A 22,273-nucleotide genomic window follows, 5' to 3' on the forward strand; every position below is an offset into this window, starting at 1 on the left:
CAGGGGAACATTCCCAGCTCTGCCTGGAGCCTTCCCTTCTCCAGGGGAACATTCCCAGCTCTGCCTGGAGCCTTCCCTTCTCCAGGGGAACATTCCCAGCTCTCCCTGGCTGGCTCCAGCCTTTGCAGAGCTCATGGAGGCCTCACCTTTAGCTCTGTTTTCCAATTTCCCTAATTCAGGCAGGAGCCCAAACCCGTGGGTCAGTGACTGATGTTCCCTTTTCCAGGGAATCTTTGGTGGCCACATGGTGGAATCCAAAATACTTTGGCAGGACAGACATTAAATATTGAGAGATTTCAAAGCTAAGCTCATTCCTTGGGGCAATCAGGTATTTCAGGGGATGTTTGCTAAAGGACGAAGATCCATGAAAACGTGGGGCTGTTTCTCCTGTGCCTGCAGTGGGCTGCCGCGTCCCGGGGCTGTGATCCCGCGCTGCTCCAGCCCTTCCCGGAGCCCAGCCACCAGCCATGAGGAGGTTTGGCTACTGCAGGGTGGTGTTGGCCACCTCCCTGCTCTGGGTGCTGCTGGACGTGTTCCTGCTGCTCTACTTCAGCGAGTGCAACAAGTGTGAGGACAGCAAGGAGCGCTCGCTGCTGCCAGCGCTGCGAGGTGAGGGCTGCTCCTCCCTGCCCAGCTCTGGGCCAGGACAGTGTCCCTCGGGACAATGACACCGAAATCCCTTTGACTTTAAACCCAAGGATTAACCACTCAGAGCCCGCAGTGTGGGTTTTACCAGCCAGTTACAGAAAAACACCCAAAGGCAGCGAGAAGAGGGGAGGGGAAGGTGGAAAAATGAACAACAAACTCTAAAGTCTCCATCTCCATATATACTAAAATCTTAGAATCTAAATTTCAGAATTCCAGCACTGTGGAGTTTTGATTTTCTTTTCTTCATTCAGAGTCAGGGTTAAATGCTCAAGAGACAGTGTTTTGTGCTTGGACGCAGATGTTTATTAATTCTTATCCATGTCACGGTCTCACAAGTTGTGAGTTGTGGCTAACAAAGTGAAAAATGGCTCTGCCTCTATCTCTCTACAAGGTTTTTTAAATGACACCGAAATTGCTCTGACTTTAAACCCAAGGATTAAGCACTCAGAGCCCGCAGTGTGGGTTTTGCCCGCCAGTTACAGAAAAACACCCAAAAGCAGCGAGAAGAGGGAAGGGGAAGGTGGAAAAATGAACAACAAACTCTAAAGTCTCCATCTCCATATATACTAACATCTTAGAATCTAAATTTCTGGAATTTCAGCACTGTGGAGTTTTTATTTTCTTTTCTTCTGTCAGAGTCAGGGTTAAATGCTCAAGAGACAGTGTTTTGTGCTTGGACTCAGATGTTTATTAATTCTTATCCATGTCACAGTGTCACAAGTTGTGAGTTGTGGCTAACAAAGTGAAAAATGGCTCTGCCTCTATCTCTCTGCAAGGTTTTTTAAGCACAAACTGTCAAATTAAGGAGTGACACCTGAATTATTTTTACTTTTAACCCAATAACCAACCACCCCTGGCCCACAATGGGGATTTTCCTACCCAATTACAAAACCCCACCCAGAGCCATGAAGGAGAAGGTGAAAAAGAAGGACTCAGACTCACCTAAACCCTCCATCTTGCTTTATATCTATATCACTGTATTTTAAACCCTTAAACTCTGAGTTTCCCCCCTGTGCTATCCCACACTTCTATCCAAACCCCACACCCACAATCCCAGTGCTGTCACTCCATTTTGGAGCCTTTCCCACGGGCTCAGGTCACTGCAGTGTTTGCTGGGGGTCAGAAATCCGGAATTTTCACAATCCCAGCCCCTCTGAGACTGTCAATTCCCTGTTTTCTGGAGTTTGGCCTCAGGCTGTGTCTCGGAATGGCTTTTCCCAGCAGAGAACATCCCGGGATCTGCAGGATTCAGCGCTGCTTTGGTGTTCTCCGAGTTTGTCTTGGTGTTTTATGGAATGGTTGGGGTTAAAACAGACCTTAAATCCCATTCCATGGGCAGGGACAGCTCTCACTATCCCAAGCCTGGTCTGGGGCATTCCAGGGATCCAGGGGCACTACAGCTTCTCTGTCAGGGTGCCCCAAGAAGCTGTGGCTGCTCCTGGATCCATGGAAGTGTCCAAGGCCAGCTTGGACGGGGCTTGGAGCAGCCTGGGATAATGGGAGGGAACAAATCCAAGAGGGTTCAATCATCTTGGAATAAACCTGGATGTCCTTGGATCCAGAGAGGGATACAAGCTCCTGGTGAAGCAGGGAAAATGGGGGTTGGATTTGCAGCATTCCTTGCGGACAAACAGAATCCGCATCCCAGGTGCTCAAAGCAGCTTTTTGCTCGTTGCAGCCGTGATTTCCCGGAGCCAGGAGGGCCCGGGGGAGATGGGCAGGGCCGTGCTGATCCCCAAGGAGGAGCAGGAGAAGATGAAGGAGCTGTTCAAGATCAACCAGTTCAACCTTCTGGCCAGCGACCGCATCGCCCTGAACCGCAGCCTGCCCGACGTGCGCCTGGACGGGTCAGGGCTGCCCTTCCTGGGAATGCTGGGGGATAGATCCCTTCCTGGGAGTGAGGGGGGTTAGATCCCTTCCTGGGAGTGAGGGGGGTTAGATCCCTTCCTGGGAATGAGGGGGGATAGATCCCTTCCTGGGAATGAGGGGGGTTAGATCCCTTCCTGGGAATGAGGGGGGTTAGATCCCTTCCTGGGAATGATGGGGGTTCAATCCTATCCTGGGAATGATGGGGGCCTGAATCGTGTCCTGGGAATGATGGGGGATTAAATCATGTCCTGGGAATGCTGGGGATTGGGATGGGAGTTTCAATCCCAGCCCTGCCATGTCCAGGGACACCTCCCACTGTCCCAGGCTGATCCAGCCTGGCCTTGGGCACTGCCAGGGATCCAGGGGCAGCCAGAGCTGCTCTGGGAATCCCAGCCCAGGCAGGAATTCCCAATCCCCCAGGCAGCCCTGCCCTCTGGCAGTGGGATCCATTCCCTGTGTCCTGTCCCTCCAGCCCTTGTCCCCAGTCCCTCTGCAGCTCTCCTGGAACATTCCCAGCTCTGCCTGGAGCCTTCCCTTCTCCAGGGAACATTCCCAGCTCTGCCTGGAGCCTTCCCTTCTCCAGGGGAACATTCCCAGCTCTGCCTGGAGCCTTCCCTTCTCCAGGGGAACATTCCCAGCTCTGCCTGGAGCCTTCCCTTCTCCAGGGGAACATTCCCAGCTCTGCCTGGAGCCTTCCCTTCTCCAGGGGAACATTCCCAGCTCTCCCAGCCCGGCTCCAGAGTCATTGGGATTCAGTGGGAATGAGAATTCTCGTCAGGATCCCAAATTCCCCATCCCATTGCTGTATCCAGCAGAGCTGTATCCCTGCCCTGGGAGTGAAGGTTTAATTCCAGCTGATCAATGGGATCTCACGCACAGAGATTCATTTGCTTCCCCTTCCATCCCGAGTTTTCTGTCAGGGAATGTCCCTGGATTTCCAGGCTCCTGTTGGAAATGGCCAAGCTGGAGATTTTAATCAGAGCCAGCTCTAATTAGGAGCTATTGATTAAACCTTAAACCCAGCTTAACTCACCAGAGAAATGCCTCATTTCATTCCCAAGGATTTTCTCCAGCGAGGGAAGAAATCCATCCTCAATCTTTTCTGGCTGAGTGAGGCTCCAAGTGCTGCTCCATGGATTGCTGGAGCATCCTAATTGGATTTTCTCCTGGAGACTGCAGCTGGAATTGGCTCCTGGGGATGTTGCGGTGCTTGGGAACATCCAGGGATGAACAGAAACAGAAAATTTGGGATTTCTGGGATAGCAGCCAGGGTTAAACATGGATTGCTGGAGTTTTGTGGGGATCCTCCAAAAAAAAAAAAAAAAAAACAAAAAAAACACGCTCTGGGATGTGATCCTGGGCAGGGGAAAGGGCTTGGGAAGGAGCAGTGCAGGGGTGGCAACTGATGTGTGGGAAAACTCCCTTTAACTGGGAAAATCCTTCCCTCAGAACCCTGTGGCAGGGCAGGAATTCTCCACTGGATTTTGAGCTGAGACTACAATTTGTTACTCCTCAAATTCAGCCCTCAGGGAAGGGAAAACTGGTTTGTTTTGGGGTAGCCACACCTGATCCCTCTGTTCTGCAACCAGGACCTCTTGGATTTGGGATTTTTCCAGCTCTTAAGTCGTGGTGGATAAAAATTCCCTTCCTCAGAGGGTGGGGAGATCCTGGCACAGCTTTCCCAGGAAAACTGAGGCTGCCCCTGGATCCCTGGCAGCATCCAAGGCCGGGTTGGAGCAGCCTGGGATGGTGGGAGGTGTCTGGGATGGGATTTAAGGTCCCTTCCATCCCAAACCATCCTGGGATTGTCCCATTCCGTGGGGGAGCGGTGGCAGTGCCAGAATTCCTGTCACTCCATGGAATATCCACGAGTTCTGGGATGTTTCTCATGGACATGGATGCACGGGGGTTGTTGAAATTCTCCTTTATTCCGAGAACATGTGGAAATTTCCCCTCCAGAAGCACAGTCCTCGCTCTCCCTTCCACGTTTTCCACGTGGGCTGCAGCTGCCTTCGGAGCAGCCGTTTGCATCGGGAGATATAATTGGAAAAGAGGAGCTGTCAGCTCCTTAATTAGTGTGAAAATCATGGAAAACAGATTTTCCTCCCTGGCAGCCTCAGAGGGGCCCCCAAGACATCCCCTGGGGGGAGGAGAAAACCGATTTTATTTCAGGAAAATGATTCCAAAGGGGATTTTTTTTTTTTTTTTCATTTCCTTTGCTCCTGGTTTCAAGGGGCTTGGGATGGCAGGGAATGCTGGAGCAGTTGGGATAAAAGCCCACATAAACACAGGGTCATTTTGCAGGAATTTTTGTTTTCTGAGAATGAATTTCCAGGCTGCCTTGGAAACGCCCTCACCTCCTTCCCATGATACCTTCTCCCAGAGAATCTGCCGGAAATCTGGGATCCCACTTTTCCCACAGACCTCTGGAAATGAGGATTTGAAGGCTTGGATTAATTTTTAAAAATCCATGGCTGTTTCCCGTTTTTTAAAGGATGTGCAGGTGCCCCACATTCCTGGTTTCCCCAGAAATATCCCAAATGATGGAACTGTGCTCGGTTTAAACTGGCAGGGTTTGATCCTTGAGTGGGAACTTTGGGAAAACAGGCAGGGTTTCAACATTCCAGGTGGATCAGTCCTGGATCAGCTCTTGGCAGCTCATCCCAGGCCATTCCCTGTGTGCCCCAGAACTCCCTGGAGCCAAATCCACCCGGGAATGGCTGTACCTGGAATTTCTGATTGAACAGCCCGGGGCTGAAATCAGATCCCTGGGGCTGAGCTGGGTCCTTGCTTGGAATGTCAGGGATGGGGCAGTGGGCTGAGCCCCTTCTCCAGCCTGTCTCCTGCTCAGAGCAGTTGGAATTCCAGTCTCTGGATCTCCAGTTTGTTCCTTAATTTATTCCTGTCGTGTTGAATCGCCTGGATGTGGATCCATCCTCTTGGAGCAATCCCGTGGCTGCTTCCAGGCGCCTTTTCCAGGCTGCCTCATCCTCAGAGCCTTTGGAATTCCAGTCTCTGGATCTCCAATTCTCTCCTTAATCCATCCCCATCGTCCTGGACTCCCTGGATGTGGAACCTCCCCCTTGGAGCAGTGCCATGGCTGCTTTTCCAGCCTGTCCCAACATCACAGCAGTTGGAATTCCAGCTTCTGGATCTCCAGTTCACTCCTTAATCCATCCCCACCATCATCCTGAACTCTCTGGATGTGGAACTTCCCCCTTGGAGCAGCACTGTGGCTGCTTCCCGGCCCCTTTTCCATCCTGCCTCAGAACCACTGGAATTCCAGCCTGTGGATCTCCAGTTTGTTCCTTAATTTATTCCTGTCGTGTTGAATCACCTGGATGTGGATCCATCCTCTTGGAGCAATCCCATGGCTGCTTCCAGGTGCCTTTTCCTGGCTGCCTCATCCTCAGAGCCTTTGGAATTCCAGTCTCTGGATCTCCAGTTCTCTCCTTAATCCATCCCCATCATTTGAACTCCCCGGATGTGGAACCTCCTCCCCCTTGGAGCAGTGCCATGGCTGCTTTTCCAGCCTGCCTTAGCCTCAGAGCAGTTGGAATCCCAGCCTCTGGATCTCCCCTTGGTTCCTCAATCCATCCCTGGGTGTGGCAGCAGAGCCGTGGCTGCTTCCAAACCTTTTTTTCCCACCTCGGGAAGACGCGGCTCTCCTGGGGTCTGTTCCTCCAGCTGAACTCCCTTTTCCCCCCGTGTTTTCCTGTTTTTCCTGGGCAGGTGCAAGAGCAAGGTGTACCCGGAGGAGCTGCCCAACACCAGCGTGGTGATCGTGTTCCACAACGAGGCGTGGAGCACGCTGCTGCGCACGCTGCACAGCGTCCTGGCGCGCTCCCCGCCGCGCCTGCTGGCCGAGATCGTGCTGGTGGATGATGCCAGCGAGAGAGGTGGGGCTGGGGCATGTGGCCTTGTCACACGGCTCTGTCACACAGCCCTGTCCCCATCCCGCAGCCCTGTCCTCATCCCACAGCCCTGTCACACAGCCCTGTCACACAGCTCTGTCCCCATCCCGCTGCCCTGTCACACAGCCCTGTCCCCATCCCTGTCCTCATCCCACAGCCCTGCCACACAGCCCTGTCCCACAGCTCTGCCCCCGTCACACAGCCCTGTCCCCGTCACACAGTCCTGCCACACAGCCCTGTCCCCATTCCACAGCCCTGTCCCCATCCCACAGCCCTGTCATACAGCTCTGCCCCACAGCCCTGTCCCCATCCCTGTCCTCATCCCACAGCCCTGACCCCATCCCTGTCCCCATCCCACAGCCCTGCCACACAGCCCTGTCCCACAGCTCTGCCCCCGTCACACAGCCCTGTCCCCATCCCTGTCCCCATCCCACAGCCCTGTCCTCATCCCACAGCCCTGCCACACAGCCCTGTCCCCATCCCACAGCCCTGTCCCCAGCCCTGCCCCATAGCCCTGCCATACAGCCCTATCCCCATCCCACAGCCCTGTCACACAGCCCTGTCCCCATATCCCTATCCCACATCCACATCCCCGTCCCACATCTCCATTCCCATCCCATACCCCTGTCCCACATTCCCAGCCTCTGCTCCCAGAGGGGATCCTGCAGCTCAGGGAGGGCTGGCAGTGGGGTCCCCTCCAGCTCATCCCGGTGTGGGGCAGTGCTGGGCTCCAGAGGGAGAGGGGGGACACTCTCAGAGAGTGGGAAAAACTCATGGAATTACCAGGATGGTTGGGCTTGGGGGGGACCTTTAAAGGACACCTAATGCAGCCCCTCAGCATGGCAGGGACACCTCCCACCATCCCCAGTGCTCCAGCCTGGCTTTGGGCACTGCCAGGGATCCAGGGGCAGCCCCAGCTGCTCTGGGAATCCCAGCCCAGGCAGGAATTCCCAATCCCCAATCCCCCAGGCAGCCCTGCCCTCTGGCAGTGGGATCCATTCCCTGTGTCCTGTCCCTCCAGCCCTTGTCCCCAGTCCCTCTGCAGCTCTCCTGGAGCCCCTTCAGGCCCTGGATCAGACCCAGCTCAGTTAATTTGATATTCCTGAAAAGGTCAATCCTTTCCTTCCTGTCTCTCCACCTTCCTCATTCCATGTTTCAGATCTTCCCGAATATCCCCACTAAGCCAATTCCATGGAATCTCAGAGTGGTTTGAGTGGGAAGAGACCATCTCATTCCAGCTCTGCCTTCATTGCTCCTCTTTGTGCTTCATTTCCTTCATTCTTCACTTTTCTTTTCTTTTCTTTTTTTTGCCTTTTCATTTCTGTTTTAACCCCAGACTTTAAAAAGCCAACTCTGCCCGTGGAATTGGGACTCCCTGGAAAAGGAATCCCCTTTAGTTCCTTAAATGGAATCAGTGGGATGAGATGGGATCCTGGAGCAGCCCCATGGGTACTGATGGCAAACTTAACCCTGCAGCCACTCACTCCATCCTTCAGCCCTGCCCCATGGAGCATTAATTGAACCCTCATTACTCCCTGGATTTCCCTGCTCATTAAGTGGCTTAATGATTCCCTGTGCCAGAAGGTAGAGGACGGTTTGAGCCAAGGAATTCCCATTTTTCCTAAAAGCATGTAAAGAGCTCCGATGAAAAAATCCAATCCAAAAAAAGTGCCATTTTTGGGGGGGATTGAACCAGCAGCAAATTGCCCAAAGTGTCTTTGTTTTGTGTTTTTGCTGGTTTATTCCAGGGAACTTACTGTGCTCATTTTAAAATTCCTTTATTTAAAATTCTCCTGGGATCAGGGAACGGTTTGGTTTGGAAGGGACCTTAAATCCCACCTCATTCCCACCGCCATGAGACGCTCCAAGCAGGGAAATCCTGTGACTACCTTGGAATAAAACCTCCCTCTATAACCCCCACTTTCCTCTTGTTTCCCCCCAAAACCTGGCAGAGTTCTTGAAGGCCTCCTTGGAGAATTATGTGAAAAAGCTGGAGGTGCCCATCAAAATCCTGCGGATGGAGCAGAGGTCGGGGCTGATCCGGGCCCGGCTCCGGGGGGCTGCAGCTTCCAAGGGCCAGGTGATCACATTCCTGGATGCCCACTGCGAGTGCACCCTGGGCTGGCTGGAGCCACTGCTGGCCAGGATCAAGGAGGACAGGTAAGGAATTCCCAGCTCCCAAAGGCAGGGATCTGCTCCAGGCCTTCCCCTGGCTGCTGGGAATGAGAAGGATTGGCTGAGCTGGAATGGAGATGATCAATCTTAAGTCTTTTCTTAATTCGCTGCTGTTTGTGTGAAATTCTCGTTCCTAAATTAATGTGGGAGCAGTTTTCCCAAGGTGTGGATCTCTCCCATCCAAAGGAAGCTTTCTCCTTGTTTTTTACCAGGAACAACAACTTCTCTCTGACCTGAACTCACAGAAATTTGCACCCTTTTTTGTCCTTTTCTTGTTTTTCCTTTTTTCACCCTTTCCCCCCATCTTTTTCCCCTCTTTTTCTCCCCTTTTCTCTCTTTTTTTTCCTTTCCCCCCTGCTTTTCTCCTCTTTTTTCCCTTCCATTTCCCTCTTCTCCTTTCCCTCAGTTTTGAAGCTTTTCCCCCATTTGCCCCTTTTTTATTTTCTGTTTTTCCCTTTTCCCTTTTTCTGTTTTCCTGCTTCTCCCTTCTTTCCTGTCTTCCTCTCCTTTTTTCCCTTTCCCCTTCTCCCTTTCCCCCCATTTCCCCCCTTCCCCTTCCTTTCCCCCTTTTTCCTTCTCTTTATTCCCCCTCTTCCCTCCCTCTTTCCCCCTTCCTCCTCAGTTTATTTTCCCCTTTTCCTCCCATTCTCCCTCTTCCTGCCTTCCCATTCTCTTTTTCCCCCTTCTCTCTTTCTCTCTCTTTCTCTCTCTCTCTTTTTTCTCTCTTTTTTCCTCTCTTTTTTTTTTCTTTTTTTCTTCCTTTTTCTCTCCTTTTTCTCTCCTTTTTTCCTCTCCTTTTTTCTCTCCTTTTCTCTCCTTTTTCGCTCCATTTGTTCCTCTCCTTTTTCTCCTCCTTTTTTTCTTTCTCTCTCCTTTTTCTCTCCTTTTTCTCTCCTTTTTCTCTCCTTTTTCTCTCCTTTTTCTCTCCTTTTCCCCTCTCTCTTCCCCTCTCTCTTCCCCTCTCTCTTCCCCTCTCTCTTCCCCTCTCTCTTCCCCTCTCTCTTCCCCTCTCTCTTCCCCTCTCTCTTCCCCTCTCTCTTCCCCTCTCTTTTCCCCTCTCTTTTCCCCTCTCTTTTCCCTCTTTTCCCCTCTCATTTCCCTCTCTTTTCCCCTCACATTTCCCTCTGTTTTCCCCTCACGTTTCCCTCTCTTTTCCCTCTCTTTTCCCTCTCTTTTGCCTCTCTTTTGCCTCTCTTTTGCCTCTCTTTTCCCCTTCTCTCTTTTTTCCTCTTCTCTTCCCCCCCTTTTTTTTCCTTCACTTTTTCCCCTTCTCTTTTTCCCCCTTCTCTCTTTTCCCCTCCAATTTCCCCTTCTTCTCTCTCTCTTTTCCCCTTCTCCCTTATTTTATTCCCTCTTTTCCCCCTCTTTTCCCCCCTTTTCCCCTTTCCCTCCTTCCCTACACCTCCCACCGTGCCCAAACACCACCATAACCCCCAAATTCCCATTTTTTTTCCTCCAGGAAAACCGTGGTGTGTCCCATCATCGACGTGATCAGCGACGACACCTTTGAGTACATGGCGGGCTCGGACATGACCTACGGAGGATTCAACTGGAAGCTGAATTTCCGCTGGTATCCCGTGCCCCAGAGGGAGATGGAGCGCAGGAAAGGGGACAGGACCCTGCCTGTCAGGTCAGTGCCCCTCTTTTCCCAAAAATCCTCCCCCAATTCCCAAAATTCCGCTGCAGGATCAGAGACGGAATCGCGGGGAAAGCGCAAATCGGGGCTGGTGCGAGGATGGGCAAACCTCATCCCGTCCTCTTCCCAACTGCAGGAGTTCCAAAGATTTCTGCCTCTTCAGCTCCAGTGTTCAGGAATTCCAAAGATTTCTGCCTGTTCAGCTCCCTCTGTTAATTTGCTGCAAATGGATTTTTATTCCTGTTTTTTTGGGATTTATTTCAAAGGATTTCTGAGTGTTTTTGAGCTTTTAACACCAGTGATTTGCACTGAGCCCCATCCCATCCTTTTCCCAATGTGCAGGAATTCCAAAGATTTCTGCCTGTTCAGCTCCCTCTGTTAATTTGCTGCAAACAGATTTTTATTCCTGTTTTTTCGGGATTTAAGGCAAAAAATCCTGGTTTTTCAGGGTTTATTCCAAAGGATTTCTGAGCGTTTTTGAGCTTTGAACCCCAGTGATTTGTACTCAACCCCATCCCATCCTCTTCCAAACATTCAGGAATTCCAAAGATTTCTGCTTGTTCAGCTCCCTCTGTTAATTTTCTGCAAACAGACTTCTATTCCCATTTTTTTTGAGATTTAAGGCAAGTGTTCCAAAAGATTTCTGAGTGGTTTTGAGTGTTGAAGTCCAGTCATTTGCATTTAACCCCATCCCATCCTCTTCCCAACATTCAGGAATTCCAAAGATTTCTGCCTGTTCAGCTCCCTCTGTTAATTTGCTGCAAACTGATTTTTATTCCTGTTTTTTTGGGATTTAAGGCAAAAAATCCTGGTTTTTCAGGGTTTATTCCAAAGGATTTCTGAGCGTTTTTTTGAGCTTTGAACCCCACCGATTTGTACTCAACCCCATCCCATCCTCTTCCAAACATTCAGGAATTCCAAAGATTTCTGCTTGTTCAGCTCCCTCTGTTAATTTTCTGCAAACAGACTTCTATTCCCATTTTTTTTGAGATTTAAGGCAAGTGTTCCAAAAGATTTCTGGTTTTTGAAGTCCAGTGATTTGCATTTAACCCCATCCCATCCTCTTCCCAACTTTCAGGAATTCCAAAGATTTTTGCCCATTTAGCTCCCTCTGTTAATTTGCTGCAAAGAGATTTTTATTCCCTTTTTTTTTGGGATTTAAGGCAAAAAATCCTGGTTTTTCAGGGTTTATTCCAAAGGATTTCTGAGTGTTTTTTTGAGCTTTTAACCCCAGCAATTTGCACTGAACCCCATCCCATCCTCTTCCAAACATTCAGGAATTCCAAGGATTTCTACCCATTCAACTCCCTCTGTTAATTTGCTGCAAACAGATTTTTATTCCCTTTTTTGGGGGGGGGGATTTAAGGCAGATATTCCAGAGGAATTCGGAGCATTTTTGAGCCTTGAACCCCAATGATTTGCACTTAAATTCCTGGTTTATTGCTTGGAAAATGGGATTGATAACGGAGCACCCTGAGGGAAAAATGATCCAAGAGCACATCCTGACCTCTTCCATTTAATTGCTGGAATCACAGAGTGGAACCAAAACCTCTTCCAAAAGCTGAAATGGAGCTGAAAAGGGAACAAATGGAATAAATTCCGGGCCATGAGATGTTTGCTCAGCTTCCTACAAAACTCCAAAAGAGAGCAAAAAAGGTTCCCCGAGTGGATGGAATGGATTTAAATCCTGGGAAGTGGGAAAAAATTCCAGTCCTGCAGGTGGAGGGAGCAGCTGAGGGATCAGTCCAAGCAAGGAAAAGATGGAAGGGCAGGAAAAACCTTCCAAAATTCCTTCCAAAATTCCCATTTCTGTCCGTGATATTCCTGGAAAGGCTGGAATCAGGGAAGGGCAGATTTGGGGTTTATTCCCAGGAAAAGCAAGCAGGCCTTGGGCTGTCAGAGGAGGGAATTGTTTCCCTCCAAAATCCAAAAGGATTTGATCCAAAATCTCCTCCCTGGGCCAGCAGCTCTTGGTTAAAGCTCGGGTGTGGATGGAAATTGGGAAAATGGATTATCCTGCTGAGCTCCATCCATCCTGCTCTCCCCAGTCCCTAACCAGGCACAGGGAATTTTCCAAGGGATGCAACCCCAGCCCTCATTTCCTTACCCTCAAATGGAGCAGGGCTCAAAATTCATCCCAGCTCAGACATTGCATTGGCTCTTAAAATTAATCAAGCAAAAACATAGGGTTTGTTTAATTCCTTTTTTTTTTTTAAATCAGTTTTTTTGCTGGAATTTTGGGGGATTCTCTGGGTAAAATGGGAGCTGGGAAGCAAAGGGGGCAGAGGATCAAACTGTGCTACAATTGTCACAAAGAGCTGAGAGTGAGGGGTTGGTGCTTTAGGCTGGGTTAAGTCCCAAATCTCAGGTTTTAGTCCAGGAATTTCAGTCTTTGAATTCCAATCAGAGAATCCCAGAATTATGGAATTATTCAGGCTGTGCTGGGCATTTCCAGCCCATTTTTATGGATATTTCCATGCTTTTCCCTCCATTTTTGAAGCTGAAGGCACTCCAGGCTGGGATTAGAAATACTAAAAATACAGATTTTAGTACAGGAAATGTTTTGTGTAAATTAGGGATTGAGAGGGAAAACACAGGGTCAAATCCTAGGAAAAATTCAAGATCAAAACATAGGAAAAATACAGGATTAAATATCAGGAATGTGTTGGGATCATGGAGTTTCCTGAGCTGGAAGGGACCCACAAGGGATCCCAAAAATCCTCCCCTTGCCTGGGAACATTTTCCAAATGCTCCTGGAACTCTGGATATAATTATGTTACTGCTTATCTTGCTATTATATTAATATCTTAATTATCCACGATGAAGCTCAGAGTTGATTGCAGCTAATTAAACCCTGCCTGAGTGATGAACAGCAGGGATTGATGTTGATCCTGGTGCCAATTCTCAGGAGGAGTTCTCAGGTGGTTCCACTGGGAAAAGATGCACAACTGAGGAAAAAAAAAATATTTTTCCAGTTTAAAAATCATTTTAAGCCCTTTTATCTTCCTGATATTTTGGTGGAGGTGGTTTTCCAAGGAAAGCTCTGCAGGTCTGGCTGTGTCCCATTAAATCCACATCCCAGGGAACAGCCCTGCCTGCTGCATTCCCATTATCCCAGGAGCTGGGCTGGGCATTAGGGCACAAATTCCTGAATTTTCCAGTGTGGAACTTGGGATTTAAGGAGGGCTTTGGGAAGTGTTTGGTTTCAGGAAGCAAAGGTCATTGGGGTCCTTTGGAAGAATCCAGGTCTGTGTGTGTCCAGTTCAGTTTCATCCTTCAACATTTGCTCAAGGCTCAGACTTGGAAAAAGTGGGACATTTCGGATCAAGCAGAGAGTCTCTCCATGCAGGGGGAGGAAGAAGGAGGAAGGAGAAGGTTTGGATTGGGAAGGACCTTAAATCCCATCCCATTTCACCCCCAGGGACACCTCCCACCATCCCAGATTATTCCAGCCTGGCCTGGGACATTCCAGGGATCCAGGGGCAGCCACAGCTGCTCTGGGAATCCCAGCCCAGGCAGGAATTCCCAATCCCCAATGTCCCAGGCAGCCCTGCCCTCTGGCAGTGGGATCCATTCCCTGTGTCCTGTCCCTCCAGCCCTTGTCCCCAGTCCCTCTGCAGCTCTCCTGGAGCCCCTTCAGGCCCTGCCAGGGGCTCTGAGCTCTGCCTGGAGCCTTCCCTTCTCCAGGGGAACATTCCCAGCTCTGCCTGGAGCCTTCCCTTCTCCAGGGAACATTCCCAGCTCTGCCTGGAGCCTTCCCTTCTCCAGGGAACATTCCCAGCTCTGCCTGGAGCCTTCCCTTCTCCAGGGGAACATTCCCAGCTCTGCCTGGAGCCTTCCCTTCTCCAGGGGAACATTCCCAGCTCTCCCAGAGCCTCCTCCTAAGGGTCACTCCACCAAATTCCATGGATTTCGAGCTGCTGGGATTTTGAGCCCCCATTTGGGATTTGGGATTGAGTTGTTCCCTCCCAGATAAATCCCTGTGTCATGGAGGCTTTGAGTGCTGGAGGACAGGGAGCACCATTTCCAGGGAAATGGGCCATCCCCACACAAATCCCTGCTGGAAGGGTTTCTAATCCTGTTAGCTGAGACTTTCCTGCTCCTTTGAAGCCCAGCCATGAAACTCCTCCTGAAATAATCCAGGGAAATGGGAGCAACCCGAGCTCTGTGGATTTGGGGGAAGAACAGGGAAAATCCAGTTAAAATTGTCTTGATTTTTCTTGGGGGTGTGGCTGGGTCTGAGCTCCATGGATTTTAGGGAAAAAAATCCAGTCAGAATTATGTTTTTGGAGGTCCTGTTTGTCATCCACAGAATTCCTGTGTGGTGAAACGTGCTGTAAATCCCAGAGTATCCTTTTAAATTCCTTCTTTTCCCATTGAACTCCTCCCAGACATTCCCAATTAAGTTGGAGCTGCTGCTCCCTCAGGAGACCCAAAATCCCACCCAGTTTATCTAAACAAATCTCCTGAAATAATCCAGGGAAATGGGAGCAACCCTGCACCTGATTTGGGGAAAGAACAGGGAAAATCCAATTTAAATTGTCTTTATTTTTCCTGGGAGTGTGGCTGGGCCTGAGCTCCACGGATTTGGGAGAAGAACAGGGAAAATCCAGTCAAAATTCTCCTTTCCTAGTCGTTTTCCATAGAACTGCTGTGTGTGGGGCAATGTGTGAGGCAGTGAAAATGTGCTGTAAATTCCAGAGCATCCTTTAAAAGGTCTTTTTTCTTTCTTTTTTTCTTTCTTTTTTCTTTCTTTTTTCTTTCCTTTCTTCCCTTTTTTTTTATTTTTTTATTTTTTTTTAATTTTGTGTTTTCCCTTGTTTTTTTCCCCTGTTTGTTTTCCCCCCAGGACCCCAACTATGGCTGGTGGCCTGTTCTCTATTGACAGGACCTACTTTGAAGAGATAGGAACTTACGATGCGGGAATGGATATCTGGGGTGGCGAGAATCTTGAAATGTCCTTTAGGGTAATTCCTCTTTTCCTTCCTTTTCTTTTCCCTCCTGAAATTCCCCCCATTTCCCTGTCATTCTTCAGGGAGCTCCTGCTTTAAGCTGGCCTGCAAGTCGTGGGTGAAATGGAATTTTTAAAAATCTGGGGAAAGCCTCGTTGGGGTGTTTTGGGAATTTTTTTTTTCCCCGTGGAATGTTTGAATACTGAGGGATTTTATCCCTCCCAAAATTCCGTATTTTTTTAGTCATTCCTGCAGGGAAGAAACGAGGTGCCCAGTGGAAATTTTGATATAAATGTATGTGAAAAAAAAAAAATTTAAAAAACCCCACTTTTTATAAGACGTTTTGGGAATGGTGACATCACGGACTTGCAAGTTCTGGCTGGAATTCTGCCTGTGTGCCAGGGAAATGCCATATCCTGCAGAAAATGCTGATTTTTCCTGCTGGGATGGCTGTGAGCCACACCTCTGAGGGGGAAATCATTGCCCTTGGGATAGAAAGGAAAAGTGGGAACTCCAGGCTTGGCTAAGGGATTGTTGGGAATGGCTTTGAACTCCCCTGATGTTCCTCCACGATTTCTGGATTTAGTGATGGGAATAACCCCCAGGATCCCCCTGGTACCCACAGCCCATCCTGGGAATGCCCTTTCCCACTTTTTTATCCTGTCTCTGCCACTCAGCCAGGAGCATTTTCCTTGCCAGGAACCCCTTTGAAATTTTATTAGGGAACAGATTTTTCCAAGGAAAACCAGTTGGGAATTTTCCAGGCCATTCCTCTGGACTTTAACTGTTCCCTTTGCAGGAAAATCCAAGGCTTCAGTTCCCCTCCTGAGCCTGGAGGCTTCAAATGGGGAGATTCCCACATTTTTTGCTCTTTTAAACCCTAAAATTCCTCCTTGGATGTGCCAAGGCCCCTGTGCAGGAATTTTTTTTCCTCGGTTTTCCATGTTTTCCAGGAGATCCCTGGAGCAGGGAGCACCAGGCACTGCTAAAGCATTCCAAATGTGCCTTTTCCACCCCAAACCAGTGAATGAATGGGATCAGGGATGAGAATAAACCGGAATATTGCTGTAGGAAGGCCAAGGAATCACCTAGTGCTGTTTATTGGGATTTAGAGCCTCTGGAAGGAAACCCAAGTGAAAATCCAGGGATATTTTGTGTGACTTTTATCCAGGGCATCAAAAGGTTCAAATCCCAGCTGAGGGAACAAATCCATGGGGAATTAGGAGCCAGGAGAGCTGAGGGATTGGGGAGGTTCCTCCAGCTCCAAAGCTGCCCTTCTCCAGTGGGATTTGGGAATATTTCCTGCCAGGAGAACACCGGGAGCAGATCCTGCAGTGGGAGGTGACTGGGATTGGTTCAGAATAATAAAAATAATCCCCTCAAAAATAAATCCAAAAAAATAAACCCAGCTTCACCTCCCCAAATTCAGTGAGTTCCTGAATCCTCAAAAATGTTTTCCAGTGCTTTTGCTTTCCCTGGATCATCTCTGTCATCTTCATCCAGCTCCAACCTTATCCCAAAGAATAATTGAAAGGATTTCCAGCTTTTTTTGCCCTCAGAGGCATTTCCAGGAGGAGCATCCATGGGGTATAATTTGATTATTTAGGGAAAATCCATGTTTTTTCTTTTGGCTGCATCTCGTGGCTGATGGAGTCTTTAATGACTCCTTTTAGGAATGTCTTTTAATTAGGGAAAAATAAGAATAATAATTCCTGGCGGGAATCTCTTACGTCTCCAAGGGTTTGCTTTAGTCAGGGAAAAACTGATTTATTCCTGAACTTTATTTTTATTGATGGAAATTACTGACAGTTTTGGTTTTCTGTTAAATTCTCCAAGTGATTTATTCCCACTTGGAGAACTCCCTGAAAACTTGATGCTCAGAAAGGAATTCCTATGGCTTTGGAAAGGGAATTGAATAATCTGTCCATCAGAAAAAAAAAATCCTTCGAGATTATTCCTTAGGATAATCCAGGCATGGCTGGGGAGGGGAATGTGAGCTCTGAGCGGGGTGGGATGGGATTTATTTGGGATTTCTGGGACTGCTGTAAGGGCAGAAGGAACAGGGAAAATGGGATTTCCCCAGGGATGTGACAATGGAGTTGTTCTGGAATTCCTCCTTTGGCTGTTGTGGGAATTGTGAGAGGAAAGGGATGAGGGGCAGGAAGGGATAATTTTCTTAGAATCCTATCAGAACCAGCCAGGGAGAGCTGGGAATGTTTTCCTGGAGAAGGGAAGGCTCCAGGCAGAGCTGGGAATGTTCCCCTGGAGAAGGGAAGGCTCCAGGCAGAGCTGGGAATGTTCCCCTGGAGAAGGGAAGGCTCCAGGCAGAGCTGGGAATGTTCCCCTGGAGAAGGGAAGGCTCCAGGCAGAGCTGGGAATGTTCCCCTGGAGAAGGGAAGGCTCCAGGCAGAGCTGGGAATGTTCCCCTGGAGAAGGGAAGGCTCCAGGCAGAGCTCAGAGCCCCTGGCAGGGCCTGAAGGGGCTCCAGGAGAGCTGCAGAGGGACTGGGGACAAGGGCTGGAGGGACAGGACACAGGGAATGGATCCCACTGCCAGAGGGCAGGGCTGCCTGGGACATTGGGGATTGGGAATTCCTGCCTGGGCTGGGATTCCCAGATTTGTTGTGGCTGCCCCTGGATCCCTGGCAGTGCCCAAGGCCAGGCTGGAATAATCTGGGATGATGGGAGGTGTCCCTGTATGCATTGGGATGGGATTTAATGCCCTTTCCAACCCAAACCATTCCATAATTCCTTGGAGTCACAACAATGAAGGATGAATGCATTCCTTTGTAGGGAACAGATCCCTGAAATCTCACAATTCTTCGGCAGGATGACAACTTTTGGAAAGCAGTCACATGCCCAGGGAGGATCCCAGAAGGTTGATTTGTTTGGGATTTTTAAAAAAAGATTGGAAAATTCCTTTTTCCTAAGAAGAGGTTCCCCCACATCCAATCCCAGCTGGCACAGGGAGTAAATTGCTCCAAGGAGAGAAAAAATTGGGCTGGAAAAGTGTCCAGGAACAGAGAATTAAAAAAAATTTCCTGTCAGCTGGAATGGGAAAACAGCAAGGGAATGCTGGGATTTGGGATGGAGGGGCCCTCAAACTGTGTGTCCCCATTCCTGGCATGTCCAGTTATTCCCAGATTGCTCCATGAGCACATCCATGGTGAATATTCTGGGATTTGGGGTTAATAATTTGGAATTATTTGGGGTTATTCCTTGGAATTATTTGGGGTTATTCCATGGTACTTTTTGGAGTTATTCCCTGGAATTATTTGGAATCATTCCCTGGAATTATTCGGGGTTATTCCATGCTTTCAGGTTGTTCCATGAGGACATCCCTGGTGAATATTTGGGGTTTATTCCCTGGTGTATATTTGGGGTTTTTCCATGGTTTTATTTGGGGTTATGCCCTGGAATTATTTGAGGTTATTCCATGGAGTTATTCGGGGCTATTCCATGGAATTATTTGGGGTTATTCCATGGAATGAATTGAGGCTGTTCCCTGGAATTATTTGGGGTTGTTCCCTGGAATGATTTGAGGTTATTCCCTGGAATGATTTGAGGTTATTCCCTGGAATGATTTGAGGTTATTTCATGGAATGATTTGGGGTTATTCCCTGGAATTATTTGGGGTTGGTTATTCCATGGAATGATTTGGGGTTATTCCCTGAAATTATTTGGGGTTATTTCACGGAATGATTTGGGGTTATTCCATGGAGTTATTTGGGGTTGGTTATTCCCTGGAATGATTTGGGGTTTTTCCATGCTCCCAGCTTGCTCCATGGACACATCCCTGGTGTATATCTGGGATTTTTCCATGTTCCCTCTGGAGTTCCTTGGCACCCCTCATTCCCAAAGTTCCCTGAGCTTTTATCCCAGGGATATTTTGCTGCTGATCCCACAGAGGCAATTCCCTCCTGGTTCTCCTGGAATTCTGGCAATGGAGGGAGCCCTAATTAACTCAGTGTGCCGTGGTTGCCATGGGAACTCAGGTCCTTGGCAAGGAGCTTTAATTCCAAGATTCCAGCAGAGCTCCTGCTTAAAACTCCCCCCAAAAAACTCAGGGATTTAACACCAGGAATGGCCTGGAAGTCCAACAATTGTAATCAAATAATCGAAATTAAAAAGTTGGAAATAATTAAAAAAAAAATTGAAGTAAATAATTGAAATTGAAAATTCAAAATTAGCGATTGAAATAAATATATTTGAGATAAATAATTGAAATAACGACGGAACTGAAATAAGTGGAAGAAACATTTAACATAAATAATTAAGATTAAAAACGGAACGAAAATAATTGAAGTAAGTGAAAGAAATATTTAGCATAAATAATTAGGTGAAATAAATAATTAAAATAAATAATTGATGTGGATAATGGAAATAAATAATGGAAATAATGAAGAGAAATAATTAAATTATTTAAATTAATTAAAAATAATAATTAAGATAAATAATTGAAATGAATTATTTGGATCCTTTTGGCTCCTTGGGAGGGGACTAAAGGCCAGGCCAGAGGTGGAGTCCCATCCCTGAGGATTTAAAAGCTGTGGAATGAGGACATGGATCAGTGCTGGACATGATTAACATTGGACTCAATGATTTTGGAAATCTTTTCCAAGTAAAATAATCTCAGGATTCCCAACCTTTCTCACTCCATAGTGATCCAGCAGCAAAATGTTTTTTTTTTTTTTTATTTAACCCCAAAGTTCTAAATTCCATAATTTTTTTCTATGGAATTTTGGAATATGGAATAGAGATTTTAGCTCCAGCACTGGAAAGGGAAAATTTCCATCTGGGAAAACAAAATACAGGATAAATATATTGTAATAGATATATTGAATACATATTTTATGTACTTAAATAATATGTATAAGTAACTGTATATCAAAATATATGAAAAAATTCTATGTCTATATGTGAGTGTGTGGGTAGAAGTTCAGCTCTGTTCCTTTAAATATGATGGAATCCTGGAAAATCCCTGGAAAATCCCTGGAAAATCCCTGGAAAATCCCTGGAAAATCCATGGAAAATCCATGGAAAATCCATGGAAAATCCATGGAAAATCCATGGAAAATCCACGGCAAATCCTGGAAAATCCGTGCCCTCCATGAATCCCTTAGGGAATGACACCTTTCCCAGCAGAGTGGGGCTCTCTTTGTGCTCCAAGGACACAAATCCAAGTGACCCATTCCCATCACTTCCACTCTGGGGAGCAGCAGGAAAAATCCAGTTAAAATTGCCTTTATTGTTCCTGGAGCATGGCTGGGCCCGAGCTCCATGGATTTTGGGGAATAGCAGCAAAATCCAGATAAAATTGTCCTTTTCTAGTTGCTTTCTGTAGAATTGCTGTGTGGTGCAATGTGTGAGGCAGTGGAATGTGCTGTAAATTCCACAGTGTCCTTTCAAAATATTTTTTTTTTCCTATTAAACTCCTCCCAAATATTCCTGATTGGAATTGAGCTGGTGAGGCCAAAAATCCCACTCAGTTTACCTTCACAAATCTTCTGAAATAATCCATGGAAATGGGAGCAACCCTGGACCTGAGCCCCATGGATTTTGGGGGAACAGCAGGGAAATCTAGTGAAAATTGTGTTTTCATAGCTCCTCTCTGTTATCCATAAAATTCCTGTGTGGTGAAATGTGCTGTAAATTCCACAGTGTCCTTTAAAAGTACTTTTTTTTTTTTTTTTTTTTTTTTTCCCTATTAAACTCCTCCCAAACATTCCTGATTGGATCTGAACTGAGGCCCAAATTCCCACCCACTTTATCCTCATGTTTGTTGTCACCCAGAGCCAAATTTTCCCTACAAAATCCCAGTATATTGAGTGGGGACACTAATGGGGACACAGCTCCTGAAGTATCAACCCCTGCTGGATTTTGGGCTCTTTTCCTTCACGTTTTCCACGTTCCCATTGCAGATCTGGCAGTGTGGGGGCTCCCTGGAGATTGTCACCTCCTCCTACGTGGGACACTTTTTCTAAAAATTCCCTGAAATTTTTCCTTCAAATCCCCAATAAATTGGGTGGGGACACCAACGGGAACACAGCTCCCTGCACATCAACCCCTGCTGGATTTGGGGTTATTTTCTCCATGATTTCCATATTCCTGGTGCAGATCTGGCAGTGTGGGGGCTCCCTGGAGGTCATCACCTGCTCCCACATGGAACACGTTTCCCTGCAGTTTCCCCTTCAAATTCCCCATAAATGGGGTGGGGACACCAACAGGGACACAGCTCCCAACATCTCAGTCCCTGATGGATTTGGGGCTGCTTTCCCCATGTTTTCCACATTCCCATTGCAGATCTGGCAGTGTGGGGGTTCCCTGGAGATTGTCATCTGCTCCCACGTGGGACATGTTTCCTGAAAATTCCCTGAATTTTCCCTTCAAATTCCCCATAAATCGGGTGGGAGCACCAACAGGGACACAGCTCCCTGCACATCAACCCCTGATGAATTTGGGGTTATTTTCCCCATGTTTTCCACGTTCCCATTGCAGATCTGGCAGTGTGGGGGCTCCCTGGAGATCGTCACCTGCTCCCACGTGGGACACGTGTTCCGCAAGGCCACTCCTTACACCTTCCCGGGGGGCACGGGCCATGTCATCAACAAGAACAACCGCAGGCTGGCCGAGGTGTGGATGGACGAGTTCAAGGACTTCTTCTACATCATCTCCCCGGGTAGGGCTGGGCTTGGGAGGCTCTCCTGCTCTGGAGTGCTGCCTGAAAAAACGGGGAACGGGGAGTGGGATGTGTCGTGGAGTTGTTTGGGTTGGAAAAGTTCTCTGAGATCTTTGAGTTCAGCCGTCTGCAGCGCTGCCCAAAGTGTCCCCAAGTGTCACATCCACAGGGCTTTAAATCCCTGCAGGGATGGGGATTCCACCTGAGCCCCTTTTCCATGAAGGAATTGTCCCAATATCCAATCTAAACCTTTCCTGGGGAAGTTTGAGGCCGTTCCCTCTCCTCCTGTCCCTGTCCCCTGATCCCAAATCCCCCCGGCTGTCCCCTCCTGGCAGGGAATTCCAGAGAGGGAAAAGATCCCTCTGGATCCTCCTTTTCTCCAGGCTGAGCCCCTTCCCAGC

At 48.2% G+C, this 22,273-nt stretch overlaps 1 protein-coding gene across 2 annotated transcripts in view; it reads left to right on the plus strand.

The window, feature by feature from the left end:
- Positions 1–467: 467 nt before the first annotated feature.
- Positions 468–22,273, plus strand: part of GALNT13 (polypeptide N-acetylgalactosaminyltransferase 13) — a 37,911-nt gene continuing 16,105 nt past the window's right edge. For both annotated transcript variants that reach the window (XM_066323218.1, XM_066323219.1), the window contains exons 1-7: positions 468–609; positions 2,327–2,495; positions 6,250–6,416; positions 8,384–8,591; positions 10,066–10,236; positions 15,092–15,209; positions 21,692–21,872. In XM_066323218.1, coding sequence (XP_066179315.1) covers positions 468–609; positions 2,327–2,495; positions 6,250–6,416; positions 8,384–8,591; positions 10,066–10,236; positions 15,092–15,209; positions 21,692–21,872 — 1,156 coding nt within the window. The remainder of the gene's footprint in view (positions 610–2,326; positions 2,496–6,249; positions 6,417–8,383; positions 8,592–10,065; positions 10,237–15,091; positions 15,210–21,691; positions 21,873–22,273) is intronic.

Source organism: Sylvia atricapilla, chromosome 7, assembly GCF_009819655.1.
Source record: "Sylvia atricapilla isolate bSylAtr1 chromosome 7, bSylAtr1.pri, whole genome shotgun sequence".
Taxonomy (NCBI): domain Eukaryota; kingdom Metazoa; phylum Chordata; class Aves; order Passeriformes; family Sylviidae; genus Sylvia; species Sylvia atricapilla.